Genomic DNA, 22,002 nt, shown 5'->3' on the forward strand with positions numbered 1-22,002 from the left:
ACCGGGAACTGACACTCGTCGAAACGAAAGCACACATCGGTATTGCATGCATCAACCAAATTCACAATTTCCGGGTAGGGACATTCTCTCGCTGCTTTTCTTTCGCGAAACAAAACGGCTCTTGTCTCACGCGGGTAGCAGAGCTAGCAGAAGCTCATCCTGAAAATAACAAAATAAAATTGCATATTAGACAAACGGAACGAAATGATGAACTCTTAAGGCGCAGATGAAGTAGATGATGCTGTTGGAGGTGTTCGAGGAAACTAATCAATACCCCCAATAACCTCTAGTAACTAGTACTCCCCAATAACCGCTCATGTTGTTGATATATCTCAACCAATTTCCCAATGTTTTTTCTCCAGGATCACTCAAACATTTCTACCATTAAAATTCTTCAAAATTGTAGCTAGTTTGTTAAGATTACTTTCAAAAAATATTCCAAAGATAAATAGATCTCACTGCTCAAGAAAGTAAATCTTAAAACACGATATGACATCTAGTAACTTTGACCACATTCAACAATTTTGACACACTTTATAGCCACTTTTCCTGTTTTTTTTCTATATCCTGCTCCTTTGCCGAGGTATTGTGACAGTACCAAGCAGGAATCCAGCACGCATTCCTTCATTGTTGAGGATGAGTTGCACCACCAAGATTACTTTACGTACAGGCTACTAACAACATAAATCCTCATTATTTATGTATCTACTCACATTGCCTGTGTTTTCCTGAGTATCTGAGTAGAGTTCATTTGACAGTTCAATAGTCGCAATCTAGCCTTTCTTATCAACCATCAACTGTAGTAACTAAACTACCACGGACTACACAATTCTTGCCTATTTTGGTTGATTTGCAACGTATCTCCGGCAAGAATTGCTGAGGGAGAAACCTTAAAAATGCAGCAGAGCTCAAACACCATCGACGTAAATATCACATCCGTTGTCATTGCTCCTCCACAACAACCAATCCCTCTATTCCAGATCAATCACAAGAACAGATGTTGACGTTTGCACTCATGGCCTGCTCTGTTTCTCGTAGGGGTGGGAGTGAGGGGGTGAGAAAAAAGGTGAAAATTACTAACAGAATCAACTGCATACAACTGTATTCGCTACCGGATCGAGTAGCAATGGATAGGGCAGGCAAGACGAAATCATTCAAAAACACCGTCGTGTCACACGTTAAATGAAGACGCAAAACACTCCGTTAGACACCGATCAAATATCGCGCAAGGGACAAGGATGAGTTTTTCCCGTTTAGCAAAGGTGCGTTCGTTGGTATTTTCCCTCCATAGGACACTGGATCGTTAGACTCCTTAGATCGTGTGCGGTGTAAGGAAAAACATATCACGACGATTGCACAACTCGCGCACAACACGCACCAACACGATGGAAGGGAAACCGCGAGCTCGATCTCGCGCGCTCTTAAAGACGCACACACACATGAATGCGCGCGGGCGCGCGCGCGTACTCCGTTCACATGTACCACGTCGTCGGGCGAAGCGATGGAAGTTGTATGTTCCCTACTGTTGTGCTGTATTTTGTACGTGCGGTTTGAAATAACTACTACTCTTTAGCTGCTGAGACGGCCCTGCGTATATCTCGCGCGCACCGTCATTAAAATCTTCGCACACACACACGTCGCAATACGGAAGGAGGGGGTGATAGTAGTTTGTATGTTGACCTAAGCAAGCAGCTGGTGCTGCGTTCGAGTGAATGTGTGAGCGAAAACGCGACTACTGCGCGACTATGGCGCGCGGCAATCTAGAAGAAAAGCAGGCATACGAAAAAAAACACTCATACACGATCTAATCCCAATATGATTTTGAAAAACGATTATACCACACTCGTACCAAGTGCGAAAAGCGCGTCGAGCAGAGAGAGAAAGAGGGAGAACGAATGCATCAAAAGAGAAGGAGAGTAGCGTGAACAGGGGGTGGGGTGGTGTATGGTGAAGAAAAATACACAAACCCCACTGATAGCTGATAACACACAGCCAACGCTCAGTGTTGTAGGAAATCGAACGAATTATATTATTGCTGCGAAGTAAAGGCCCGTGCCGCAACCAGGGACCAAAAAGCTACACAATTCTTTCCATTCTTTTCCACACACACCACCCATTTCGTGTTTCACGCTCACCCTCCTCCTGCCCCTATGCATACCCCTTTTTCACCCTCACCCATTCCGTTTCCTCACGAGTTCAGCAAGCACGGACGCATAGACACACACAAACACACGCATTTAGACGCACACACATACACTTCTGCGCTCTCGCGATGTGGGAAGTGGGAGGCTATTTTTCTTCGCGTTTTCCTGTATCGGTATTTTTTTCCTCCCCGTTAACTTTTTCACACCAGCTCGAATTACCACCGTTTTTCTCTGCAGGAAAAATGATGGCGATAAATGAGCTCGCGGCAGCTTTGTTTTCGTGCAAATACACCAAGGGAAATCTGCAGGAAAATTCACTACACCAAACTTACTGTGATCGAATAAGAAAATGTGGTCCCATTGCGCTACAAAAGCCAAGAGACAGAAAACTAGAGCAGGCTATGGAAATGGGTTAGTTAATCAACCCCCATCACTGAATAGCAAAAGTTACTTTATGTGTTAATGAAAAGCCACTTTCCAACCTATTCTTGATTAATTCAAACGTTTTTAATGCACCCCGATTATTTTTCAGTCCTCCAATCAGATTTTCCTCCTTCGGAACCGTAGGTCACCAAATCACTTTCGTGCGATATGTGTGTGCATTTTTTTATTTCTTCTTTCCTCACTTGTGCAAGCTTACCGAGAAACAAACACCGTACCGAGAAACACTGGCAAACAGTTTACAAACTCTTCGTGTGGTAAAAGTGAATTGGATTTTCCTCCCGATTGGCCGCGGCCGTTGGCTATTTACGTAGCTGTAAATTTTTACTGTTTAGGAAATAGTTTCGCTGTTTTCTAGAGTCGCAACGATTCTTTGACAGTGATGCAAGAGAGTGAGAGAAACTCACACACTACTACAGAGCGAAGGGTGCAAGAGAGCGAACAAGCTGGGGTGCACTGTTGTCTGCCCTAGCTGGTCAAAGCAGTTGACAGTTGAGGAAATGGTTCTATTTATTCGCTGTGTTTACTAATCGCAAAGCGTGACCTTGTTGAAAATGGCTAAAAATACATCTCAATAAAATTTCATCTCTACTCCGGAATATGGTTTATAAAAATGAAGGTATTCTATTCCAATCTATTGACAAATACAGCATGCACTAACAAATACAACATACAATAACTGAAAAAACTTGAGATTAGAATATCGTCGACCCGCACTGGTAGTGTTTATTTTAGTTGGGTTACTCGATGGTTGGCACCTCAATAATTGGGTTGCACTCCCAACCAGCGAGGTTGTCATTTTTAATAAATCTGGTCTACTAAGCATTCTTTTTTTTACCGTTAATACCTCATGCTCGGTTCATGTTTCATTCGGTTAATTTCGCGATTTTCATAAGTATCAAATTACCCTACCATCATCGAATGCGGTCTCACTAGTTTACAAGGCTCACTATGTTGCGTTCTGTTGCGCCAAAGAGCTGTTTGACAGAAAGAAGATGAAATCTCTTGACAATGTCAATTTTGGTTTAAATTATAAATAAAAAATGGCAGCTTAAACATTTATTGAGCTCAGATTATTTCAAATTAAAATCAATCCTTTAAAAAAAAAATTGTAAACTGCATTAAATATTTTGACACTGCGATTATTTAGGGTATTTGGGAATTTTGGGGTTTCATTGAGTGTGATTTTTCATCGGGCCTGCGAGTTATCAGATGTGTAGAAGGAAAACAAAGCGTAATTAATAAACCACATGCTTTGTTACGCAAGGCGTTCTTTGTTGCCTACGATCGTTGTATGACAAAAATATTCGCGTTTAATTGTATTTTAATCAACTAACTAACAAAACACTATGAAATGTCGCAGGGCATCCGAATGGGATAAAAAAAAGGGCTGATCAAAGCGGGAAGTCAACCGTTGTTGCTCGTTTGGAACATTCTACGAAACTACGTTAAGCATGCGGCCTCCGAACATCTAGATCAGGGGACTCCAAACATTTGAGCCTTCGGGCTGCATTAGTTGAAACTACGATAGCGTGGGAACCTCGAACATATTATCTAACGGGTAATTTACACAGATGTTGCGCTCGCGATAATTTTTTTTTTTTTACAATTTCTGGTATGGAATGTAACTGACTATTGCAAAAATTAATACTTGAACAGTAAAAAACATATTACAGCTTTTTGTATTTAGACAACCTTTTAAAATGGTAACAACAGCGACAGCGTCGCGGGCCGCACAGGGGGCTCTCGAAGGCCGCATGCGGCCGTAGATTAGTGACCCCTGATCTACATAAAAAACCACATACGATCCGTTAAACAGAAATACCGAACCATAGTTGGATTAAATCGTTCAATAAATCCCATCGCAGCATCAACTCAAACCTATATTATTACAGCAGATAAAATCGACATGGTAGAAACATGATGGTAATATAAATGGTAGTATCAAAAGATAATGTTTGCATTAGTAAGCCATTGATCATTCGATGAGAATGAAACGACTAGAATCATTTTTCTTTTGGACATTGTTCTGCATGTAGGGAAATGATTTTGATGGGGTTTGACACGTGTCCTGTATCATTATTTTTTTATATGCTTATACAAACGCCAATCTGCGATCGTTTCAATGTGATGTGGCTCAATGCGCATACTAGTCCACACTCTGTAGTGATTGTGAAATCGAAGTCCATCGAACGGTGCCGTAGGACGGTACTCTTCCGGCAGGCCCAGCGCTTCGGCAATCCGTTCGAAGTGTGAGTATACTTTCTGAAATAGAAACGCTAATCGAAAGGCACGGGATATCAACCGTTTCGGGTACGGTTCTTCCGCTGGATCAAACAGCTCCATCGTAACCTGATGTGCAATCAGAAGAAGCAAATCTGCTTCAAACATACGTATTGCTCCATATTGACGCAGCCTGTACAGCACCAACACAGTTAGCAAAAACGACGAAGGGATAGAATTTAATTCCTCGTGGTCTATTAAATCATCCGAACAAACCCAACGCAGTAGCTGCAGTTTGCGTTGCAGTAGAGAGATCTTCAAATCTGCGTCCGTTGATATTAGATCCTTTACTTGAGGAGGCGTAAGGGTACTCGGCAATATGAGAGGCACGGTAAAGAAGCTGAGCGATTCGTGATGGTTTCGCTTTGCAACCACCGTTATATGTTGTCGTTCCTGCTGACGGTGGTATAACAAGATGCCCCCAATACGTGCAATGAGCGGTTCGATAATCTCAAAGTAATTTCCAAACTCCGTCGAGCGGTAGTCAAAGAAAAAGAGAGTACAATTGAACGGTGCTCCCGTTAATACCGTGTGCGCAAATTCCTGTTCTACTTGCAGCAAAAAATAAAATTGATCTTCATCTATTTGCGTGGCTGCGCTCGGAGGTTCCTATAAAAAGAATAGGGAAGTAACGTTATAGAAATGGTAACAAAGATATGCAAAAGAGCGGTACTACATACGATTTGATAAAAAGCTACACTTTGCTGAAACCATTCGAAAGCCTCCTCTGGTAGACGTCTGTTCTTGTACACCCGTTCCAGAATAGATTGTACCGTTCCAGCATCCAGCTGCTTCGTTATCGGCAGCCTGCGCACATACTCCGCCAGTTTCGTAAACTTCTGATGATGCGGACCAAGATCATTCAAGAAGGGTTCCAATTCGTCATATTTGAAGAAATCGTTTCCAGCTAATGTAGCCCATACAGCCATCTGTTGCCATTGCAAACCAAGCGTTTGCAATAGCGCCTGCCTGTTGAACGCTTGTGCAACTAAAGTAGTTGGATTAATCCGGTTCGCATGCCAGAGTTGCCACTTTCCCGCGAAGATCAAAAAATCCGTATCATGCGTTATAACCGCTAATGCGTTATGTTTTGTTGCGTAAATAGCTAACGCCTGATCACACTCCAACTGGGTCGAAACGATTACCTTACCGTACCGCTTAGCAACTCGACGTAGCTTAAGGCAAGTATTGGTTGGAATGGTTTTCTCATACTTTGCTGCTACCTTCTCCAACGGCTCACGTGCATCGATTGCGTTCAGAATTTCGATCATAAGCTCGTACTTGTTATTTTGACGAGTGATCCAAGTATCATACTTGTTCATTTGCAGCTGTCCATCGTAGAAAAATACCAGATCGGCGCCCGCATCGGTCAGGCGCTCGAAAAACATACCGACCAAACGCTCCACTAGTCTTACCTGTGTACCGCACAGCAGACCACGTACGTCGGAGCAAAATAAACCAAACATAGCCATAAGGTCGATCACTACCAAAGGTTTCTCGGTGATATTCTTCGCATTCCTGAAAGTGTTGGATAATGTTAGTTGAGAATTGTGTTTCTTATCACACTCGATTTTACATCCAAACACCTGCCTAATTTCCCGATCCATTCGAACCGTGTACGTGCCATTCCTTACTTTCCTATCCATAAACGTTTGTAGATGTCGAACTCCCATTTTGCTGCCGGTTTGCAATCTATAAAGATAGTTGACAATTCAAAATAACCGAAGTAATGTCTGCAGGCTGAAGTTGGTCATTCTTTCGAGTATTATATGATAATAATTTATTTACAGTGCTGTGCTTTCCGGCGTATGTTTGGCTGTCATTATGACAGCAGTCAAGGCATATATACGTAGGATGGATAAGGTGGTCAAGTTTTATAATTTTAAACACTTTTAACACTACACTTTATTTTACTACATCTCACTTTTTTAACTTGCTGACACAGCTAGAGTATATTTTTCACCAATAATGACTTCAAACTTATAACGACGTTGGCAGTAATAAAAGAGATTTTATCAGAGTCAAAACAAACATTGCTGAGAATTCAACAACCCAAGCAGTAAATTTAAAAAAACGTCTTCGTTTGAGGCACACTCAAGGGGCACACGCAACAAGCCTAGCCTACCATTTTTAGGTTTCATTGTCTTTATTACCACGTAGCTGGGTACTCCTGCGTCCTGCGTACGGAAAATTGATTCGGATGGGATGGTCTCTTCGTGTGAAACTGGTGGCCCTACCAAATACACCAGCGCGCTCAGTGCCTCCATGCCAAATACAAAGGCGACAAAATGTGATCGTTTGGCGAGGCTAAAAGGCGATTAAAAGACATATTCCGATAGTGTGCGGATCAGCAATGGGGCTTATGGTTCATTTCGCGAACCGTCCCATAATCCAATGCTAGATTATCGGCATCGATTCTAATCCTCGGGTGCTGTGAGTTCAGGTCGGAATAGGGTCGACGTAGATTCAGTAGATCCAGTGGGTAGGTAACGATTTCGATAGGTAGAAAAGGTTCCTACCACGTCCACTTCGAAAACAAAACAAAGCATGGCTACTAAAGATTTTTTACACACACATGGATATTCCATGAGCTCCAACTCCACGAGCTACATACACAATGCAGACGGTACAATGCACAATCGTTAACTGTGTAGAGACAGTCTAATAACGGGTGTTGGAAGTGGGTGAACCGCAGAGAAACGCATGAAAGCTTGCCCGCTGGGCGGTCACTCGGTCACATTTGTTACTTGAGAAAGGAGCATTGCATTATGTGCGATTTTTCATCGGGTCAAAAATGTATAAGCTTGCGTCAAAAAGAACGTCACCAATAAAAAACATGCCTGTTTTATCCAAGAAAATCATGTCTCTGCTAGATCGATGTTAATTGTAATTGTGCAAAAGTTCCGTTCTCTCTCAGCCAATTTACAGACACCCAATGAACGTAGGAAGCACCGAACGTTACGAAATATCGCAAGGCAACGGAATCGGATATACCAAGTATTGATCGATCCGGAACGGCACGGCGATAAATTACACGAGTGTATAGTCGTCGCCTATAGTTTATAAAGCTTAAGTGCTTTTATAACTGATTTTCAACTTATACAATGTGCCGAGGGTAAGGTACAGTGTGTTATGGCTACCCGACGACCACGCGTTAAAGTTGCGGCTAATCTTAGCATTCGTCGACCACCAAAACAAAATACGACCAATGCTGCTGTAGACTCAATCAAACAGGAGGTTCCAGTAACTCTACAAGAGCCGGTTAAGGAACACGATGTGCAGAATGCCGCAACAACTATATCAGCGTCCATAGATGTAGTGACTGTAGAAATTGCTCCAAAAGGCACACTTCTGACCCCTAAACCGGAAGTACCGCGTGAAGAACCGTTCCAGGATTTTAAACTACCGAGTATGTGTTTATTTAATTGCAGAATAGTATGAAGGCTAATTAATACCATCCCTTAATTGTTTTTTTTTATCTGATCAGAACCGGTAGATGATGCTGCGAAGCAGAGCTGTTCCGATTCAACCGCAAGCTTGGCCAGCACCTTCCACAATGGCGAAGAACCAATGTCCCCACGAAAGCAGGATTCTCGTTCCATCTTCACTCTACCGCTGGCACGTAAAAGAAACCGCACCGAGTCACTCACCTCGAACAAATCCCTTCCGGAGGGGGTTACTGTCAACAAGGTAACCAGGAAGCTGGCAACCAAGCAGGAAGAATCCCAACGCACTCAGGAGAACAAGAAAGAGATCCGCAAACGCTTAACCAACATCGAAAATGTAAACAAACAGAACCTAACCATGTTTGACATGATCTACTACAATCCGATCAACAACCCGATGACGCCGCCCGCACTCAGTAAGCGTGGTTCGCTGGAAAATATACCCAAAAGTGTCGATGGTCGTGAGAGGGATGGAGAGCGTAGCCGCAGCGTAAGTAAATCCCGTTCGCCTACACCGGCTCCGTCCGGTTCGATGCCAGTAACGGCCACCGAAAAACCATTAGCCCCGGTTCAGTTAACACCCCAACTGAAGCTGGGTCCAAACGGTGAAATGATACTCGATGAGGCTAGTCTAGTGATTGAGAATGAGCGCGAAAAGGAAATGCGTGAAACACTAGCCAATACGGATATAGTGTACCAGGACGAGTACAGCGGCAGTAAGTGTGGACATTGTTTTCTTTGGAAAAGAAGAGTGTATAATAATAATTGTTGTTGTTCCCCAGATTCCGGTTACTACAGCCGTATACGAAGGACGAAAGATTGGACTGATGAAGAAACGGTTCGCTTCTACCGCTGTCTACACACGATTGGGACAGATTTCTCCATGATGTTACCGCTGTTTCCCCAACGATCTCGCCGTGATCTCAAACTTAAGGTAAAGCAAAACAGGCAGATTTAAAGGCTCCAGGAAGCGAATTATAGCTACTGATGAGCTTCATCGTTTCAGTTTAAAAAGGAAGAGCGTATCAATCTTACGCTGGTAAACAAAGCGCTACTCCATCCGAAGGAATTTAATGTGGATGAGTTGCGGCAACAGTTTGCGAAGGAAGATGAACTGCTCGAAAAGCAAAGAGAAGAGGAAAAGCAACGCAAAATGGAATCGATTGAACAGCAGCAAAAGGAGCAATTGCGCAAAAAGTATTATTATCAATTGTCCACTAGCAAATTGTTTTTACTATGTATTGCGTTTTCTTACCTTGCAGACTCCTGTTGCAAAAGTCCATCAGTAGTAACCCTCAAAGACGAATCAGCAAATCAGAGCGTGTGCTGACGGACGTTTCGGAACCATTGGGAGAAGAGGTAAAGAAACCGAAACGTAAATCGCCCTCGAAGAAGCGATCTACCACGAAACCAATTATCGTAACGCTTCCATCGATTGTGGAAGCAGAGCAAGAGAAGGAACAGGCTCAACAACAAGAGTTTGGAACCGTTTCCGAGGTCAACAACGCCATGATTTTGCTGTGCAATTCACCAGATACTATAACGATGGATGTTGTCCCTAAGGAAAGCTTAAAGCAACGGAAACGTGCCCCAGTGCCAAAGAAAACAGGTACAGCAACACTGGATACGAGCACCAACATTGCTGAACTGAAGGTTGCACAGCAGGTTGAGTCTGTTCACGATATCGTTAAATGTTCCTTTGCTGGTACGGTGAATACACCCGAAAGCTTCCCAGTTGATGTAGCAGCGTCTAAATACTCGAAACGAGTCCCTGCATCGAAGAAACTTGATACTACGATGCTGGTTTCTACCAACGTTACCTCTAAAATGCCCCCGGAACAACAACAACAACAACAACACCAGTCTGAATTCGTTCCTGGGCATGACATTTTACCTAACTGTACACCTGCCAATGCAAACAAGGTACCAGTGAACTTCGCATTGGATAATGCGACCGGTGGATGCTCCACAAAATCATCTTCATCCGGTCAACCCAACAGAAATACATCACCTGTTCCGGCTTCTTCAAATGTTGTCGAAATGCCCGAACAGCTACCGGTTGAGACTGTCTCAGAAGAAAACGTGCTGGTAATAATGGACCCACCGAAGAACAAATCTACTCTCCGAACTCCTATGAATAGAGGCGCGAAGAAGCCTTGGAGGCGTATGAAACGTAAATTCAAGCAAAAGAAACAAGCTTATCGTAAATCCACGTCCGTATCGGCCGCTTTAAAGAACACTGAAACCAAAGGGCAAGCAGATTGTGCTGTTGTAATTAAAAAGGACATTACTGAAGAAGTTCCAGTGGACGGTAATATTTCTAACGCGTCCGTCCCGAACAATCCCAATGAACCGTTTGTTTCGTACGAACCTGCTGCAGTAACCTACGACAATGCCAACTTAGATTTACCGATCGTCAAGTACCAGTGTATGGATGATATGGAGATGGATGGTTATCAGATTTCGGATGACATCATGGATACTGCTGATTATGATGCTGATGGTGCGGGTGATGCTGCTGCTGTGGTTGCTTCTGCTTCTACCGACAACATCGTGCCGGACCAGGAAGATGATTCTATCACTGTGATAACGCTGCAAAACCTCGACGATCAAACTCACACGACCTGTATCCGCACGGACGTTGGGCAGTCAGTGCAGCCTACTATGATCAATGAGCTAACACCGGTGGAGATCAAGTACGACGAGTACGAATCGGGTTGCCAGCAGCTGGTGCTGTCTTGTGCAGCAACCACGACAAAGCAAGAGCTGTGCAGTGTTGAGAATCCTAAAGCGAATGCAAACATCGAAACGAGTACCGGCCGGATTGGGGCTATTAATATGCAAATGATTAATTGGCCACCGGCGACTGTGCCGACAACAGAATCGATCTCGTATATGGTATATGAAAAATTAGAATACGGCTCGTCCAGCGGAACCGTCATCATTCCCGACATTTTGCCCGATAAAGTGACAGCGTTCGCGGGAGAGTCGGCTGAATACGCTTCTGCTGCGCAAGGTGCTAGCAATGTACCGAAGCCAGAGCAGCAAAATTCAACAGATGCTGTGGATGACATGCGAAATAGGATGAGCTGCTACAAAACGGTCACTAACAGCAGCCCTAAGCATGTGACGCAATCAAATGCATCGCGACGCGAAAACCAAGACCTGCAAAAGTACACACTGTTTGATACGGGCATTTCTGCCAAGGAGATTGAAGAAGAACCAGAGGAGGAGGAGGATGCGGAAGAGGACGATGGTGGGTTTTCGCTTGAGGATATAGATATCAATTCGTTGGTGCTGGTCGAAAGTCACGATAGCGTTGATCCGTCCAAAACTTTCTACGAAATTTACGTATCGCACCCAGATACGGGCCAACTAAGCGAAAAGCCGCTCGATGTGCCGGCGGACGTGATTGAAAACATTCGGCAAATATTGGAGGCTGGTGGGACCGAACGGTAACGATACGTTGTGCGGATGCGGAGGTGTGCGTAGCAATTGCATGGAATTAATTCTCATTAGTAAGTTATGGAAGTTCATATATTTCTGGCCGAATGTATGTTTGGCATTTATTTAACTATGTTATTTTACTATAAGGATTTCGAATAATAAATTTTTTTCGCCTTTTTTGCCGTTCGAAAAACAAGAGTTCAATTATTGTTTTGAACATTCAACCGAACTTCACAGAGAGAGACGTGATCGCTCGCAAAACTATAAACGAACGATCCGTATGTATAATGTAATATAAATGTTTTACAGTTGTACCAATTGTTCATAGGAAGGTAAGGCACGACGTTATGAATATAAACCGAAACTTGAATAATATTTATGGTAGTCAAGTGATGAGGGATGGCGATGCGAAATAAAACAATTATCAGTCGTTTTATGCTAGTTGTTTAAAACGCCAGCCCTCGATTATTTCCATGTGGCATGGTTCAATGTGCGCATTGGTCCACAAGGTGTAATAGTTGTGATACCGTAGTCCATCGTACGGTGCCGAAGGACGATACTCTTCCGGCAGGCCAAGTGCTTTGGTAACCCGTTCGAATTGTTCGTATAATTTCTGAAACAGAAACCCTACACGGAAGGCACGGGAGTTCAACCGTTCCGGGTACGGTTCCTTTGCCGGATCGAACTTATCGATCGAAACCTGATGTGCAATGCATAGTAGGAGATTTACCTCGAAAATGCTTATTGCTCCGTACTGACGTAGTCGGTACAGGACCAATACGGTTAACAAAAGCGATGAAGGGGTAGAATTTAATTGCTCCTGGTCGATTAAATCATCCGAACATACCCAACGTAGCAGCTGCAGCTTGCGTTTTAACAGTGAATTCACTAATGTTGGGTCCTTTGAGATTAAATCCTCTACCTTGGGAGGTGTAATGGTACTCGGAAATACGACCGGTACGTCAACGAAACCGTGCGAATCGTAATGATTTCGCTTTACAACCAATGTTACGTGTTGACGTTCCTGGCGATGGTGATACAGTAGCACGCCCCCCCAACGTGCAAAGATTGGTGCGATGATGTCAAAATAATTTCCTAGCTCGGCCGAACGGTAGTCGAAGAACAGCAGTGTGCAGTTCATTGGTATTCCGGTCAATATCCGGTACGCAAACATTTGTTGAGCCTGGAGCAAAAAAGAAAATGGATCTTCATCTGTTTGCGTGGCTTCGCTCGGAGGTTCCTATAAAAAGAATAGGGAAGTAACGTTATAGAAATGGTAACAAAGATATGCAAAAGAGCGGTACTACATACGATTTGATAAAAAGCTACACTTTGCTGAAACCATTCGAAAGCCTCCTCTGGTAGACGTCTGTTCTTGTACACCCGTTCCAGAATGGATTGTACCGTTCCAGCATCCAGCTGCTTCGTTATCGGCAGACTGCGCACATACTCCGCCAGTTTCGTAAACTTCTGATGATGCGGACCAAGATCATTCAAGAAGGGTTCCAATTCGTCATATTTGAAGAAATCGTTTCCAGCTAATGTAGCCCATACTGCCATCTGTTGCCATTGCAAACCAAGCTTTTGCAATAGCGCCTGCCTGTTGAACGCTTGTGCAACTAAAGTAGTTGGATTAATCCGGTTCGCATGCCAGAGTTGCCACTTTCCCGCGAAGATCAAAAAATCCGTATCATGCGTTATAACCGCTAATGCGTTATGTTTTGTTGCGTAACTTGCTAGCGCCTGATCAGACTCCAACTCGGTCGGCACAATTAGCTTACCGCTCAGTCTTGCCTTTCGACGTAACTTAAGGTTGGTGTTGGTAGGTATGGTTTTCTCAAACTTAACGACAATCCGATCTAGCGACATGCGTGAGTTGATTGCGTCCACAATATGGATCATGGCATTGTATTTTTCATTTTGACTAGTGATCCAAATGTCACGCTTGGTCGGATGTGTATGGCCATTATAGAAAAACACCAGCTCAGCGCCCGCATCGGTCAGGCGCTCGAAAAACATGTCGATTGTATGCTCCGTTCGTTTGATCTGCGTACCACACAGGGCGCCACGTAAGTCGGAACAAAATATAGAAAACAGTGCCGTAAGATCGATCACTATCAAAGGTTTCTCCATGTTCTTCTTCGCATTGCTGAAAAGTTAGCGTTGGAATTGATTTGATTGGAATTGATGTTTGTTAAATGCACATACTAACCATATTTCCTGTTCCATTTGAACAACGTATGTACCATTCCTCAAATTCTTATCCATAAAGCTTTGTAGATGTCGAATTCCCATTTTGTTACCGGTATCCAATATGCGTTGTGCTTCCTGATTTGGATGGAACGATTGTGTCAACCATCAGCTGTAGAGCACTTTAATCTACGAGATTTCCTGGATAACAACAGCACACTGTCGCTATACAAACATCTTCTTCTATGTAGGTTCGGAGATGTAGGAAAAGAGAGGACAGATGTGTCCATTTCTAAGAAAGTTTGCTTATGTTTTTCATTGTTTAAAGTGCCCGGTTAGTTTCTTGATCCGTTGTGTGAGGTTCTACATGTTCTTGTTTGTGCATATTGTTTCTTAGGGCCCCTTTTATTTTGATTATTGTTTTGTATGTTGTTTATTAGGTTGTAGTTTATTTTTTTTGCATGAGTGTTTTTGAGCGTTTTGCTTGTATTATTTGTTTTTTTGTTATGTGTGGTTTGGGGTTGTTTGTTTCTTTAATGTTGCTTATTTCATTTGATTTTTTTATTGTCTGTTTTAGAGTCCCAGGTGGCAGCCCAACCCAATAAGGTGAACATAGTGCAATGTAGAATAGAAATAGACATTACAGCCGAACTTTTTGTGCGATGAAACAACTGACCATAGTTGTTTGATATTTTCATAGAGAATTTTAGCTGGATAACTTCATTCTCCTCTTTGTCCATAGTTGCTCGTGCTCATATCCATAAATGTTAAAAATAAATTGAGAAGTAGCGCAAATAAGCCCTGAATACTGGATTCTAGTGCTGTGTCGTGGAATATCTCTCCGTAGATTTTGTTGAGCACCTCCTTGCATTGGTTTGTTTTTGTCGCGTGTCTTGTTTGTTGCAAGGTCATCTGTAGATCAGCGAACCCTGTACTTTGCTGTGCTGAATTCAAAATTTGACATCTCCTGCGCTGATGACAGAAATCGCTCGAGACAAATTAAATTTACAAAACAACAAAACAGTTGGAAAAACATTTCCACGTTCCTGGGGAAAATTGGCATTTTCTCGTAAGTAAAGGGAACTTACAAGAAAGCAATACACAATCATAATTATAGTTTAATAGTGTTCTGCTAATGCAATCGATTTCTTCACGCAGAACATGCAAACGAAGAGAGATGGAAGTTCGGCCGATTTGTTGGAACACTTCAAACCATTAGAAGAAACGGACCTAGCAATTCACGTGAAAAAGATAGAGGAATTGAAGCAATGGTTAACAGAAGCACAAAAGCCGCACAAAAACCCCGCGACACAGTTCCTGCTGCTCACGGGTCCGTCCGGCAGCGGTAAAAGTGTTTGCATCAAAACACTCGCACAAGCAATGAAATACGACATCAGCGAATGGACAACTCCCGTCGATGTTGAACTTTTCTTCGACGATAGGTTCGATTTCGATGACCGGGAAGAAAGGAAGGGACGACGTCCTCAGAAGGCACTGTTTGATGATTTCCTGTACAAAACATCACGCTACTGTTCGCTGTTTAGCACCGCGGCCGAAAGCATTAAATTGCTGCTCGTGAAGGATTTTCCCAACTCTATGCTTCGTTCGCCGGAAGAGTTTCACCAATCACTGGAGCGATATCGGGATAGCAGCACGGATCCAATCGTTTTCATTGCTACGGATACGGCTAGCAAATCACTTGATGTAGCGTACAATTTGTTTCCGTCACATATTGTGGAGAATTTTCAGATACATCAGATTAAATTCAACGCCGTCTCTGCCTCTTTGCTGAAGAAAGCGATCAAACGTATCGGTGGCATTATAAAGGCAGACAAAGAAATATCCAAGCAGTATCAAGCAGCACCATCAAAGGCGGTGGAAGAGGACATCATAGCTTCGTCTCAAGGGGATTTAAGGAATTGCTGCCTGAACTATTTATTTACGTGCATGAAATCTGAAGCCGTTGTATTGTCCAAACGTTTGCGGCTGGATAGCGACACTAGCTGTACTGACAAAAAAGCAAAATCCAACGTTTCTAAGTTGAAAAAGGAAACCAAGCAGCTAGGACTGAACGAAAATTTAACGGTCATGCATGGACTTGGCCGCATCTTCCACCCTAAGTGTAAGTAAATGGAATTAAAATAACGTACAAAAGCGAATATGTTTGGTTAACAACTGACCACTTATTTTGTTGCAGTCGTTAAACAAGACGAAAGCGTGAGGTTCGTACATTCCCCGGAAAGCATTGCAGAATGTTTTTTGACTCAACCATCGAGCATCGTGTCACTGCTTCATTCAAACTACGTAACGAGATGTGCGGATATCCAAAACGTGTGCCGAGCATCCGATACGCTTACCGTAGTAGATGCCATCATGAACGAGTTCAGGGTATGGGAGACTTTGCTTTAGTATGAAAATGTTTCGATACTTCATAAAATGGTGCTTCCTTTTGTAGATGGACCAACTGGCAACGTACGGCATATACATAGCTGTACGCAGCATGATGGTTAATAACGAACAAACCGCGCATGGTTTTCAACCGATAAGGAAGAAAATTAAGGTTCAGCTGCAAGAAAGGTATGCGTGAGCTGTTAGATGTTAAACCATCACAGAAATTAACACCAACTCTTGTATTTCTAGTACCAAATCGTACGAAGAGCAGCTCAAAAGGTTGGGATTAATACTGCGTCCGGTTCCGGCAAGGTTGTTAGCCACGGAGTACAAGGGTTATGTATCAATCATTCGAAAATCAAAACATTAAACGCAGAAAGATGCTGTTACTCTATAAAACATTAATTTAAAAAAAAAACCTTTGCTAACTCTCCAATAAAACGTATTTGGCGTCATGGATATCGATAGAATGAAATTTTATCAAATAGAATGTACACGGCGCTTTTTACTTAGTTCCACTTTGGATCTATTCAATTCACATGACCCGAAAACTTTGCTGAACGCAAGAAAACAAAAGGTAAGTAACGATTGCTGGCTGATTAAAAAATCCAAGCAAGCGTCGGCCATGTTGGATAAGCTTCTGTTACCATGGAAACCTTGGAGTGGCAGATTCAGTTGAAACCTTAGTAACCGTACCATGCCAGTTACGCGTTGGCGGTTGAATCGTTTAGACGCATGGTTAGGTGTGTGGTTCAGGTTTGGTGTTGCAATGTATTTGAAAGAGGTAAGCAAGTGTTGTTATGCAGTATGCAAATGGCAAATTATACAAATTGTTCGTAACCTCAAATACATCTCCACTGCAGATAATAATTAATGGCTTTAAAAGCTACACGCATGAAACCGTTGTTGAACAGCTCGATCCAAGACATAACGTCGTGGTGGGAAGAAATGGTTCGGGTAAAAGTAATTTCTTTAGTGGTAAGTTTAAAATTTCTATTTGATAAATTCGCATCTTGGAGATTGGATTTCACATTGGCACATTTTCTTGTGGAAATAGGATAAATAGATGTGTAAATGATTCAGTACTGACGAAACTGTTTACCTTTTCAGCAATCGAGTTTGTACTTAGCGATGAGTATAATAACCTGCGACAGTCAGAACGCGTTGGATTAATCAACAAAGGCGCCTCTAAGACGCGTACAAGCTTTGCGTTTGTTGAGATTGTGCTCGAAAAGACATCAATTCCATCGGTAAGTTATTTTACTTAAATTAAAATCGTCGTTGAAAGTATATTTGCATTACAGCAACGTTGTTGCTTGACCATTATTTGTGTTGTAACAAAGTAATTGTATGCATATCCGTTGAACCTAGAGAGAGCATATGAATAGGGCTATTTCATGACCCGCGTTGGTTATGATTGTGTGTGTCGTTTTATTTTCCGTGCAATTTGTTGTGAATAGAGTGCAGTGATACCAGTGGTTGTCATACAACGATTCAACGTATATCAATTGACTCGTTCTGAAAATCGTGTCGATCTGTTCACGGCGTAAAACGAATAGTACTCCTTTGGATCTGTTGAATATGACAAGACATTATAGTTAATAACGTACTTCAAATGTCGTATTTTGCACACCAGAACAAAAAGAGAACGATAATGTTAACCCTGCGTACTTAAAAGACACTCCCATTCATTTTTCACACCACCTCACAGACCACAAGCAACAAAATAAATAATCAAAGATATTAATAAATTTATATTTTGTATGTTGTAGGAAAACAATCCATCAGAAGTGCGAATTCGTCGAATCATTTCGGCTACTAAAGATCAATATAAACTGAATGGACGCAATGCAACACGCAAAGAGGTTGTAGAAACGCTTGATTCAATCGGTGTATCAACCTGTATCCCGTACTACATTGTTAAGCAGGGCAAAATCAACCAGCTGGCAATGGCACGCCCACCTCAACTGCTGCAAGTGCTTCTCGAGATTGGAGGCATACGGGTCTATGATGAAAAACTCAAGGAAACCATGAAACTCATGCAGGATGCGGACAAATGTCTGAACCAAACACGTATTGAATGTGCTTCGCTTGCTGAACGGCTTAAGTTTTTAACTACGGAACGAAAAGAGCAGGAAAAGTTTGAACAACTTGAAAAGAAACAACGCAAACTTACCTTTATGGTGCTCCAAAAACAGCGAACCGTTTCTGCGACTGCACTCCAAGAACTTCGACAAATGGAAAATGCATGGGAGGAGAAACAACGTCTATACGTACTACAAAAATCGGAAGCATTTGAGAATGCAAATGTTTTAAAGACGAACCGCAAAGAAAATCAGATCGCCCTCAGAAACGCCCTATCCCAGCAGTCCTGCTTAAACGAAAAACATTGTTCTCTTCAGAAGCAAAAAGCTCAATTGGAACTGCAGATCAAAGATCTGGAACATAAACAGTCTTACGAAAGCTACGACCAGAAAAGCAAACAAACGCAGTTGGATACGCTGGTAGCAGATATAGCACAGGTGCAGCAAGACCTGAAACAAGTTTCGGATGAATTGAAATTAACACAAGAACGAATAGATGAGTATAAAAGTCAATTGCTGAAGAAAAGAGAAATGCGTAACGAAATAATAGACAAACAACGGCGTGGCATACAATTTTCCAACCGTAAAGATCGTGACCATTTTCTAAAACAAGAGATCGATTACGTCCTGGATCAGATCGACAAGAAACATGAAATTTTGCTGGAAACGGACAAAGAACACGACATCGTTTTGGTATCGCTGGAAAGTGAAAAAAATAATGGAGCCCAGGAAGAGGCCGAGCTGGCATTGCTGTTGAAGAAGGAACAAACGTACAAGGAACGCATAATGCAGATAAGAAGCCGTTTGCAAGAAAGTAAGATTCTGTTGGAGGAACTGTTTGGCGATGAAATTAAACTAAAGGAAGACTTGCAATATTTCGAAGCGCAACGTACAGATCAGGAACAAACGATACGAAAACAAATTGGAGCTAGAGCTTTTCAAGGATCGCAATCAGTTAGCAAGATATTAGATATGCTTAAAACGCAAGCCGGAGAGAATCATCCCGTGGTTAGTGGGTACTACGGTCAAGTTTGGGAAACTTTTCAGTGTGAAGAGGCCATCTACCAAGCGGTCGAAACAACAGCTGGCAACAAACTGTACTATCATATCGTAGAATCGGATACGGTTGCAAATGAGATCATCGCGTTGTACAATAAGAACAAGTTACCGGGTGAATTTAATTTTTTGCCTTTAAATCGTTTGGAAGCGAAACCACTGGCTGCAACGCGCGATGAAGATAAAGCGGTACAATCTTTAATTCATTTGCTCGGGTTCAAACCAAAGTACGAGCTTGCTTTCCGGCACATTTTTGGAAAAACGTTACTGTGCGATGGGTTGGAAGTAGCGACAAATGCTAGCAAGCAGTATCGGCAGCCGTGTGTCACCAGAGAAGGTGATTTAATTTCCAGCGGGACCATTACAGGTGGCTACCGCGCACCGGGCTCATCAAAAGTTCGCGAATTGTTACATATGCGCGGATTGAATGAAAAGATTTCTCTGCTGAAAAACAAATTACAGTCCACATCGAAACACATCAGGGAGATTCAAACATTTATATATAATGATGAAACTCAACGTACAGCAGAGGAAACGAAGCTTCGCAGATTATCGCAAAAAATAGAACAGATACAAATACGCGTGAGTACGTTTTCAGAACGATGTCGTAAGCTGGAAGAGAAATGCGAGGAGAAGGAACGTAAAATACGTGCTCTTAAAACTGATCTGGAAATTCTATCAACAAAAGAGAACAGTCTCAAGCGTGAACTTTCTACCCAGTTTGTCAGTGTCTTATCGGAAGAGGATGAACTAATTATTGCACAATTAGACAACGAAATTAGAATCCTCAAACAGCAGCAGAACGAAGCATTTATTGCGGAACTGCATGTACAAAAACGAAAGCACAAGCTGGAGAACAAATTAAACTCGAAACTTATTCCCACGCGTGACGCACTGATTGCATCTTTGAAGTGTTTGGATTGCGCCACACTTAAGCAGCAAATGGAACTGTATCAGCAGCAGCAAGATACGTTGACTGCCAAGATCAATTCTCTCCTTCAAGATATAACCGTTGCTGAAAAACAGTAAGAAGATGACCATTAGGATTAACTATAAAATGAATTACTTCAATAAACGCTGTTTTTTCTTTGCAGAGTGCATGAAATGACGGACAAGGAGGAAAAGTTGATCCAAGAATTGGATTATTGGCTTCAAAAGCTTAAAAAGGCTGAGGAAGTAATTGCCATCAAGGATCCACATTTGATAAAGTACGAAACACGCAAATCGAAAATAGAACAAGATATTTCCCAGTACGCTGAGCAAATCAACGCACTGGGTGTTTTACCAGCAGTTGAGCCAATTTACCAAAAAATGTCATTACCGAAGGTACGTGAATTGGAAATAATTTTACCCTAAATTTTGTTTTTTTTCTAACAAATGAATTTTCGAACGAATATTTCGTTACTTCCTACAGCTAATGAAAGAACTAGACCAGACGAACAGGCAGATAGGCAAGTTTAGCTCCGTGAACAGAGCAGCAGTTAATGAACATATGAAGGTTTCGCAGGCATTCAAAGCTTTGAATCAGAAATTGAAGGAAACAGAAGATTCACGGGCACTGCACGAAACAAGCATTCAACATCTGCGAGCGCAGCGTGTTGACTGCATTGAAAATATTTTTACCAAAGTGAATGCAAACTTTAGCGCAACATTCTCTAAGTTCGTTCCCACCGGTTGCGGAAGGTTGATCCTGCAAACAACGGACAATGTCGAGGAAGAGGAAAACGACGAGCACAGAAATGATGCCGTACCGGATCGTTACGTGGGACTTGAATTGAAGGTTTCGTTTATGTCTAGCAAGGGAGCATTGAACGACATGCAATCTTTATCGGGAGGCCAGAAAACGTTAGTGGCAGTTGCACTCATATTCGCTCTGCAGCAGTATAATCCCGCCCCATTCTACTTGTTCGATGAGCTTGATCAGGCGTTGGACAGCCAGTATCGCAAGGTGATTGCCAACGAAATACACACGCTAAGTGAAAATTCGCAATTCATTACGATCACGTTTCGGCGAGAATTGCTGGAACATGCGGACAAGTTTTTTGGTGTGCGATACCAAAACAATTTTAGCCATATCGGTCCCGTATCGAAACAGCAAGCGTTCAACTTTGTCGTCGATGATGCGATTGAAAAGTAATAATTTAAGTATTTTTTTCTGAATGTAAATAAACTAATGATGTGCCATTTTGTTACTAGCGATAATTGCAGTTTACCAATTTTAAATATTAAATATAACTGCTAGTATTTTACATACACGTACATAGTACAATCGTTCTTACGGGTGAATAGAAGTTATTATTGAATGCTAATGACGGTACCGACCAATTATTTGTTTCTATTCGTTTAAATTCGTCCATCATTCATAAAGCAGTATATCAATAACTGGTTAAACATAGTATGCGAAGTAGTATTTTGGTTATCTTGGATCATGTTCCAACTAGGGTGGGAAATTCGTGGATTAATTTGAACCGATTTTAATGTTTTGTTCCTTGGGCAGTGCCATTCATGGCAGTGACAGCG

At 42.3% G+C, this 22,002-nt stretch overlaps 5 protein-coding genes across 5 annotated transcripts; 3 read left to right on the forward strand and 2 right to left on the reverse strand.

Moving 5' to 3' along the window:
• Positions 1-4,664: 4,664 nt before the first annotated feature.
• Positions 4,665-6,541, reverse strand: LOC128712466 (uncharacterized). The gene is made up of 3 exons (XM_053807358.1): positions 6,459-6,541; positions 5,549-6,386; positions 4,665-5,477 (listed from the first exon to the last, which is right to left on the reverse strand). The coding sequence occupies exons 1-3, from the start codon at positions 6,539-6,541 to the stop codon at positions 4,665-4,667; spliced, it is 1,734 nt and encodes a 577-aa protein (XP_053663333.1).
• Positions 6,542-8,000: 1,459 nt separating this feature from the next.
• LOC128713921 (transcription factor TFIIIB component B'' homolog) lies at positions 8,001-11,773 on the forward strand. The gene is made up of 5 exons (XM_053808793.1): positions 8,001-8,277; positions 8,356-9,030; positions 9,097-9,248; positions 9,321-9,511; positions 9,577-11,773. Exons 1-5 carry the CDS (start codon positions 8,001-8,003, stop codon positions 11,771-11,773), a joined length of 3,492 nt encoding a protein of 1,163 aa, XP_053664768.1.
• Positions 11,774-12,194: 421 nt separating this feature from the next.
• Positions 12,195-14,059, reverse strand: LOC128712467 (uncharacterized). The gene is made up of 3 exons (XM_053807359.1): positions 13,974-14,059; positions 13,073-13,910; positions 12,195-13,001 (listed from the first exon to the last, which is right to left on the reverse strand). Exons 1-3 carry the CDS (start codon positions 14,054-14,056, stop codon positions 12,195-12,197), a joined length of 1,728 nt encoding a protein of 575 aa, XP_053663334.1. The 5' UTR covers positions 14,057-14,059.
• Positions 14,060-15,112: 1,053 nt separating this feature from the next.
• LOC128713718 (cell cycle checkpoint protein RAD17) lies at positions 15,113-16,712 on the forward strand. Its single transcript, XM_053808581.1, has 4 exons — positions 15,113-16,073; positions 16,149-16,339; positions 16,407-16,528; positions 16,592-16,712. The coding sequence occupies exons 1-4, from the start codon at positions 15,113-15,115 to the stop codon at positions 16,710-16,712; spliced, it is 1,395 nt and encodes a 464-aa protein (XP_053664556.1).
• A 399-nt stretch (positions 16,713-17,111) lies between these two features.
• LOC128714655 (structural maintenance of chromosomes protein 3-like) lies at positions 17,112-21,619 on the forward strand. Its single transcript, XM_053809530.1, has 6 exons — positions 17,112-17,126; positions 17,206-17,320; positions 17,453-17,592; positions 18,115-20,507; positions 20,577-20,808; positions 20,897-21,619. Exons 1-6 carry the CDS (start codon positions 17,112-17,114, stop codon positions 21,617-21,619), a joined length of 3,618 nt encoding a protein of 1,205 aa, XP_053665505.1.
• Positions 21,620-22,002: the final 383 nt, after the last annotated feature.

The sequence above is a fragment of the Anopheles marshallii genome, chromosome 3 (genome assembly GCF_943734725.1).
Source record: "Anopheles marshallii chromosome 3, idAnoMarsDA_429_01, whole genome shotgun sequence".
In the NCBI taxonomy this organism is placed as follows: Eukaryota; Metazoa; Arthropoda; class Insecta; order Diptera; family Culicidae; genus Anopheles; species Anopheles marshallii.

Excerpts from the sequence above, each read along its gene's own strand:
- LOC128712466 (XM_053807358.1), bottom strand. The coding sequence starts at position 6,541 with ATGGGAGTTCGACATCTACAAACGTTTATGGATAGGAAAGTAAGGAAT. Across the intron at positions 6,387-6,458 it reads CGAATGGATCGGGAAATTAG|GAATGCGAAGAATATCACCG; the intron begins GCAGGTGTTTGG and ends CAACACTTTCAG. Across the intron at positions 5,478-5,548 it reads GTGTAGCTTTTTATCAAATC|GAACCTCCGAGCGCAGCCAC; the intron begins GTATGTAGTACC and ends TTCTTTTTATAG.
- LOC128713921 (XM_053808793.1), top strand. The coding sequence starts at position 8,001 with ATGGCTACCCGACGACCACGCGTTAAAGTTGCGGCTAATCTTAGCATT. Across the intron at positions 8,278-8,355 it reads CCAGGATTTTAAACTACCGA|AACCGGTAGATGATGCTGCG; the intron begins GTATGTGTTTAT and ends TTATCTGATCAG. Across the intron at positions 9,031-9,096 it reads CCAGGACGAGTACAGCGGCA|ATTCCGGTTACTACAGCCGT; the intron begins GTAAGTGTGGAC and ends GTTGTTCCCCAG.
- LOC128712467 (XM_053807359.1), bottom strand. The coding sequence starts at position 14,056 with ATGGGAATTCGACATCTACAAAGCTTTATGGATAAGAATTTGAGGAAT. Across the intron at positions 13,911-13,973 it reads CAAATGGAACAGGAAATATG|CAATGCGAAGAAGAACATGG; the intron begins GTTAGTATGTGC and ends CTAACTTTTCAG. Across the intron at positions 13,002-13,072 it reads GTGTAGCTTTTTATCAAATC|GAACCTCCGAGCGAAGCCAC; the intron begins GTATGTAGTACC and ends TTCTTTTTATAG.
- LOC128713718 (XM_053808581.1), top strand. The coding sequence starts at position 15,113 with ATGCAAACGAAGAGAGATGGAAGTTCGGCCGATTTGTTGGAACACTTC. Across the intron at positions 16,340-16,406 it reads CCATCATGAACGAGTTCAGG|ATGGACCAACTGGCAACGTA; the intron begins GTATGGGAGACT and ends TTCCTTTTGTAG. Across the intron at positions 16,529-16,591 it reads AAGGTTCAGCTGCAAGAAAG|TACCAAATCGTACGAAGAGC; the intron begins GTATGCGTGAGC and ends TTGTATTTCTAG.
- LOC128714655 (XM_053809530.1), top strand. Across the intron at positions 17,321-17,452 it reads TAAAAGTAATTTCTTTAGTG|CAATCGAGTTTGTACTTAGC; the intron begins GTAAGTTTAAAA and ends TTACCTTTTCAG. Across the intron at positions 20,508-20,576 it reads ATAACCGTTGCTGAAAAACA|AGTGCATGAAATGACGGACA; the intron begins GTAAGAAGATGA and ends TTTTCTTTGCAG.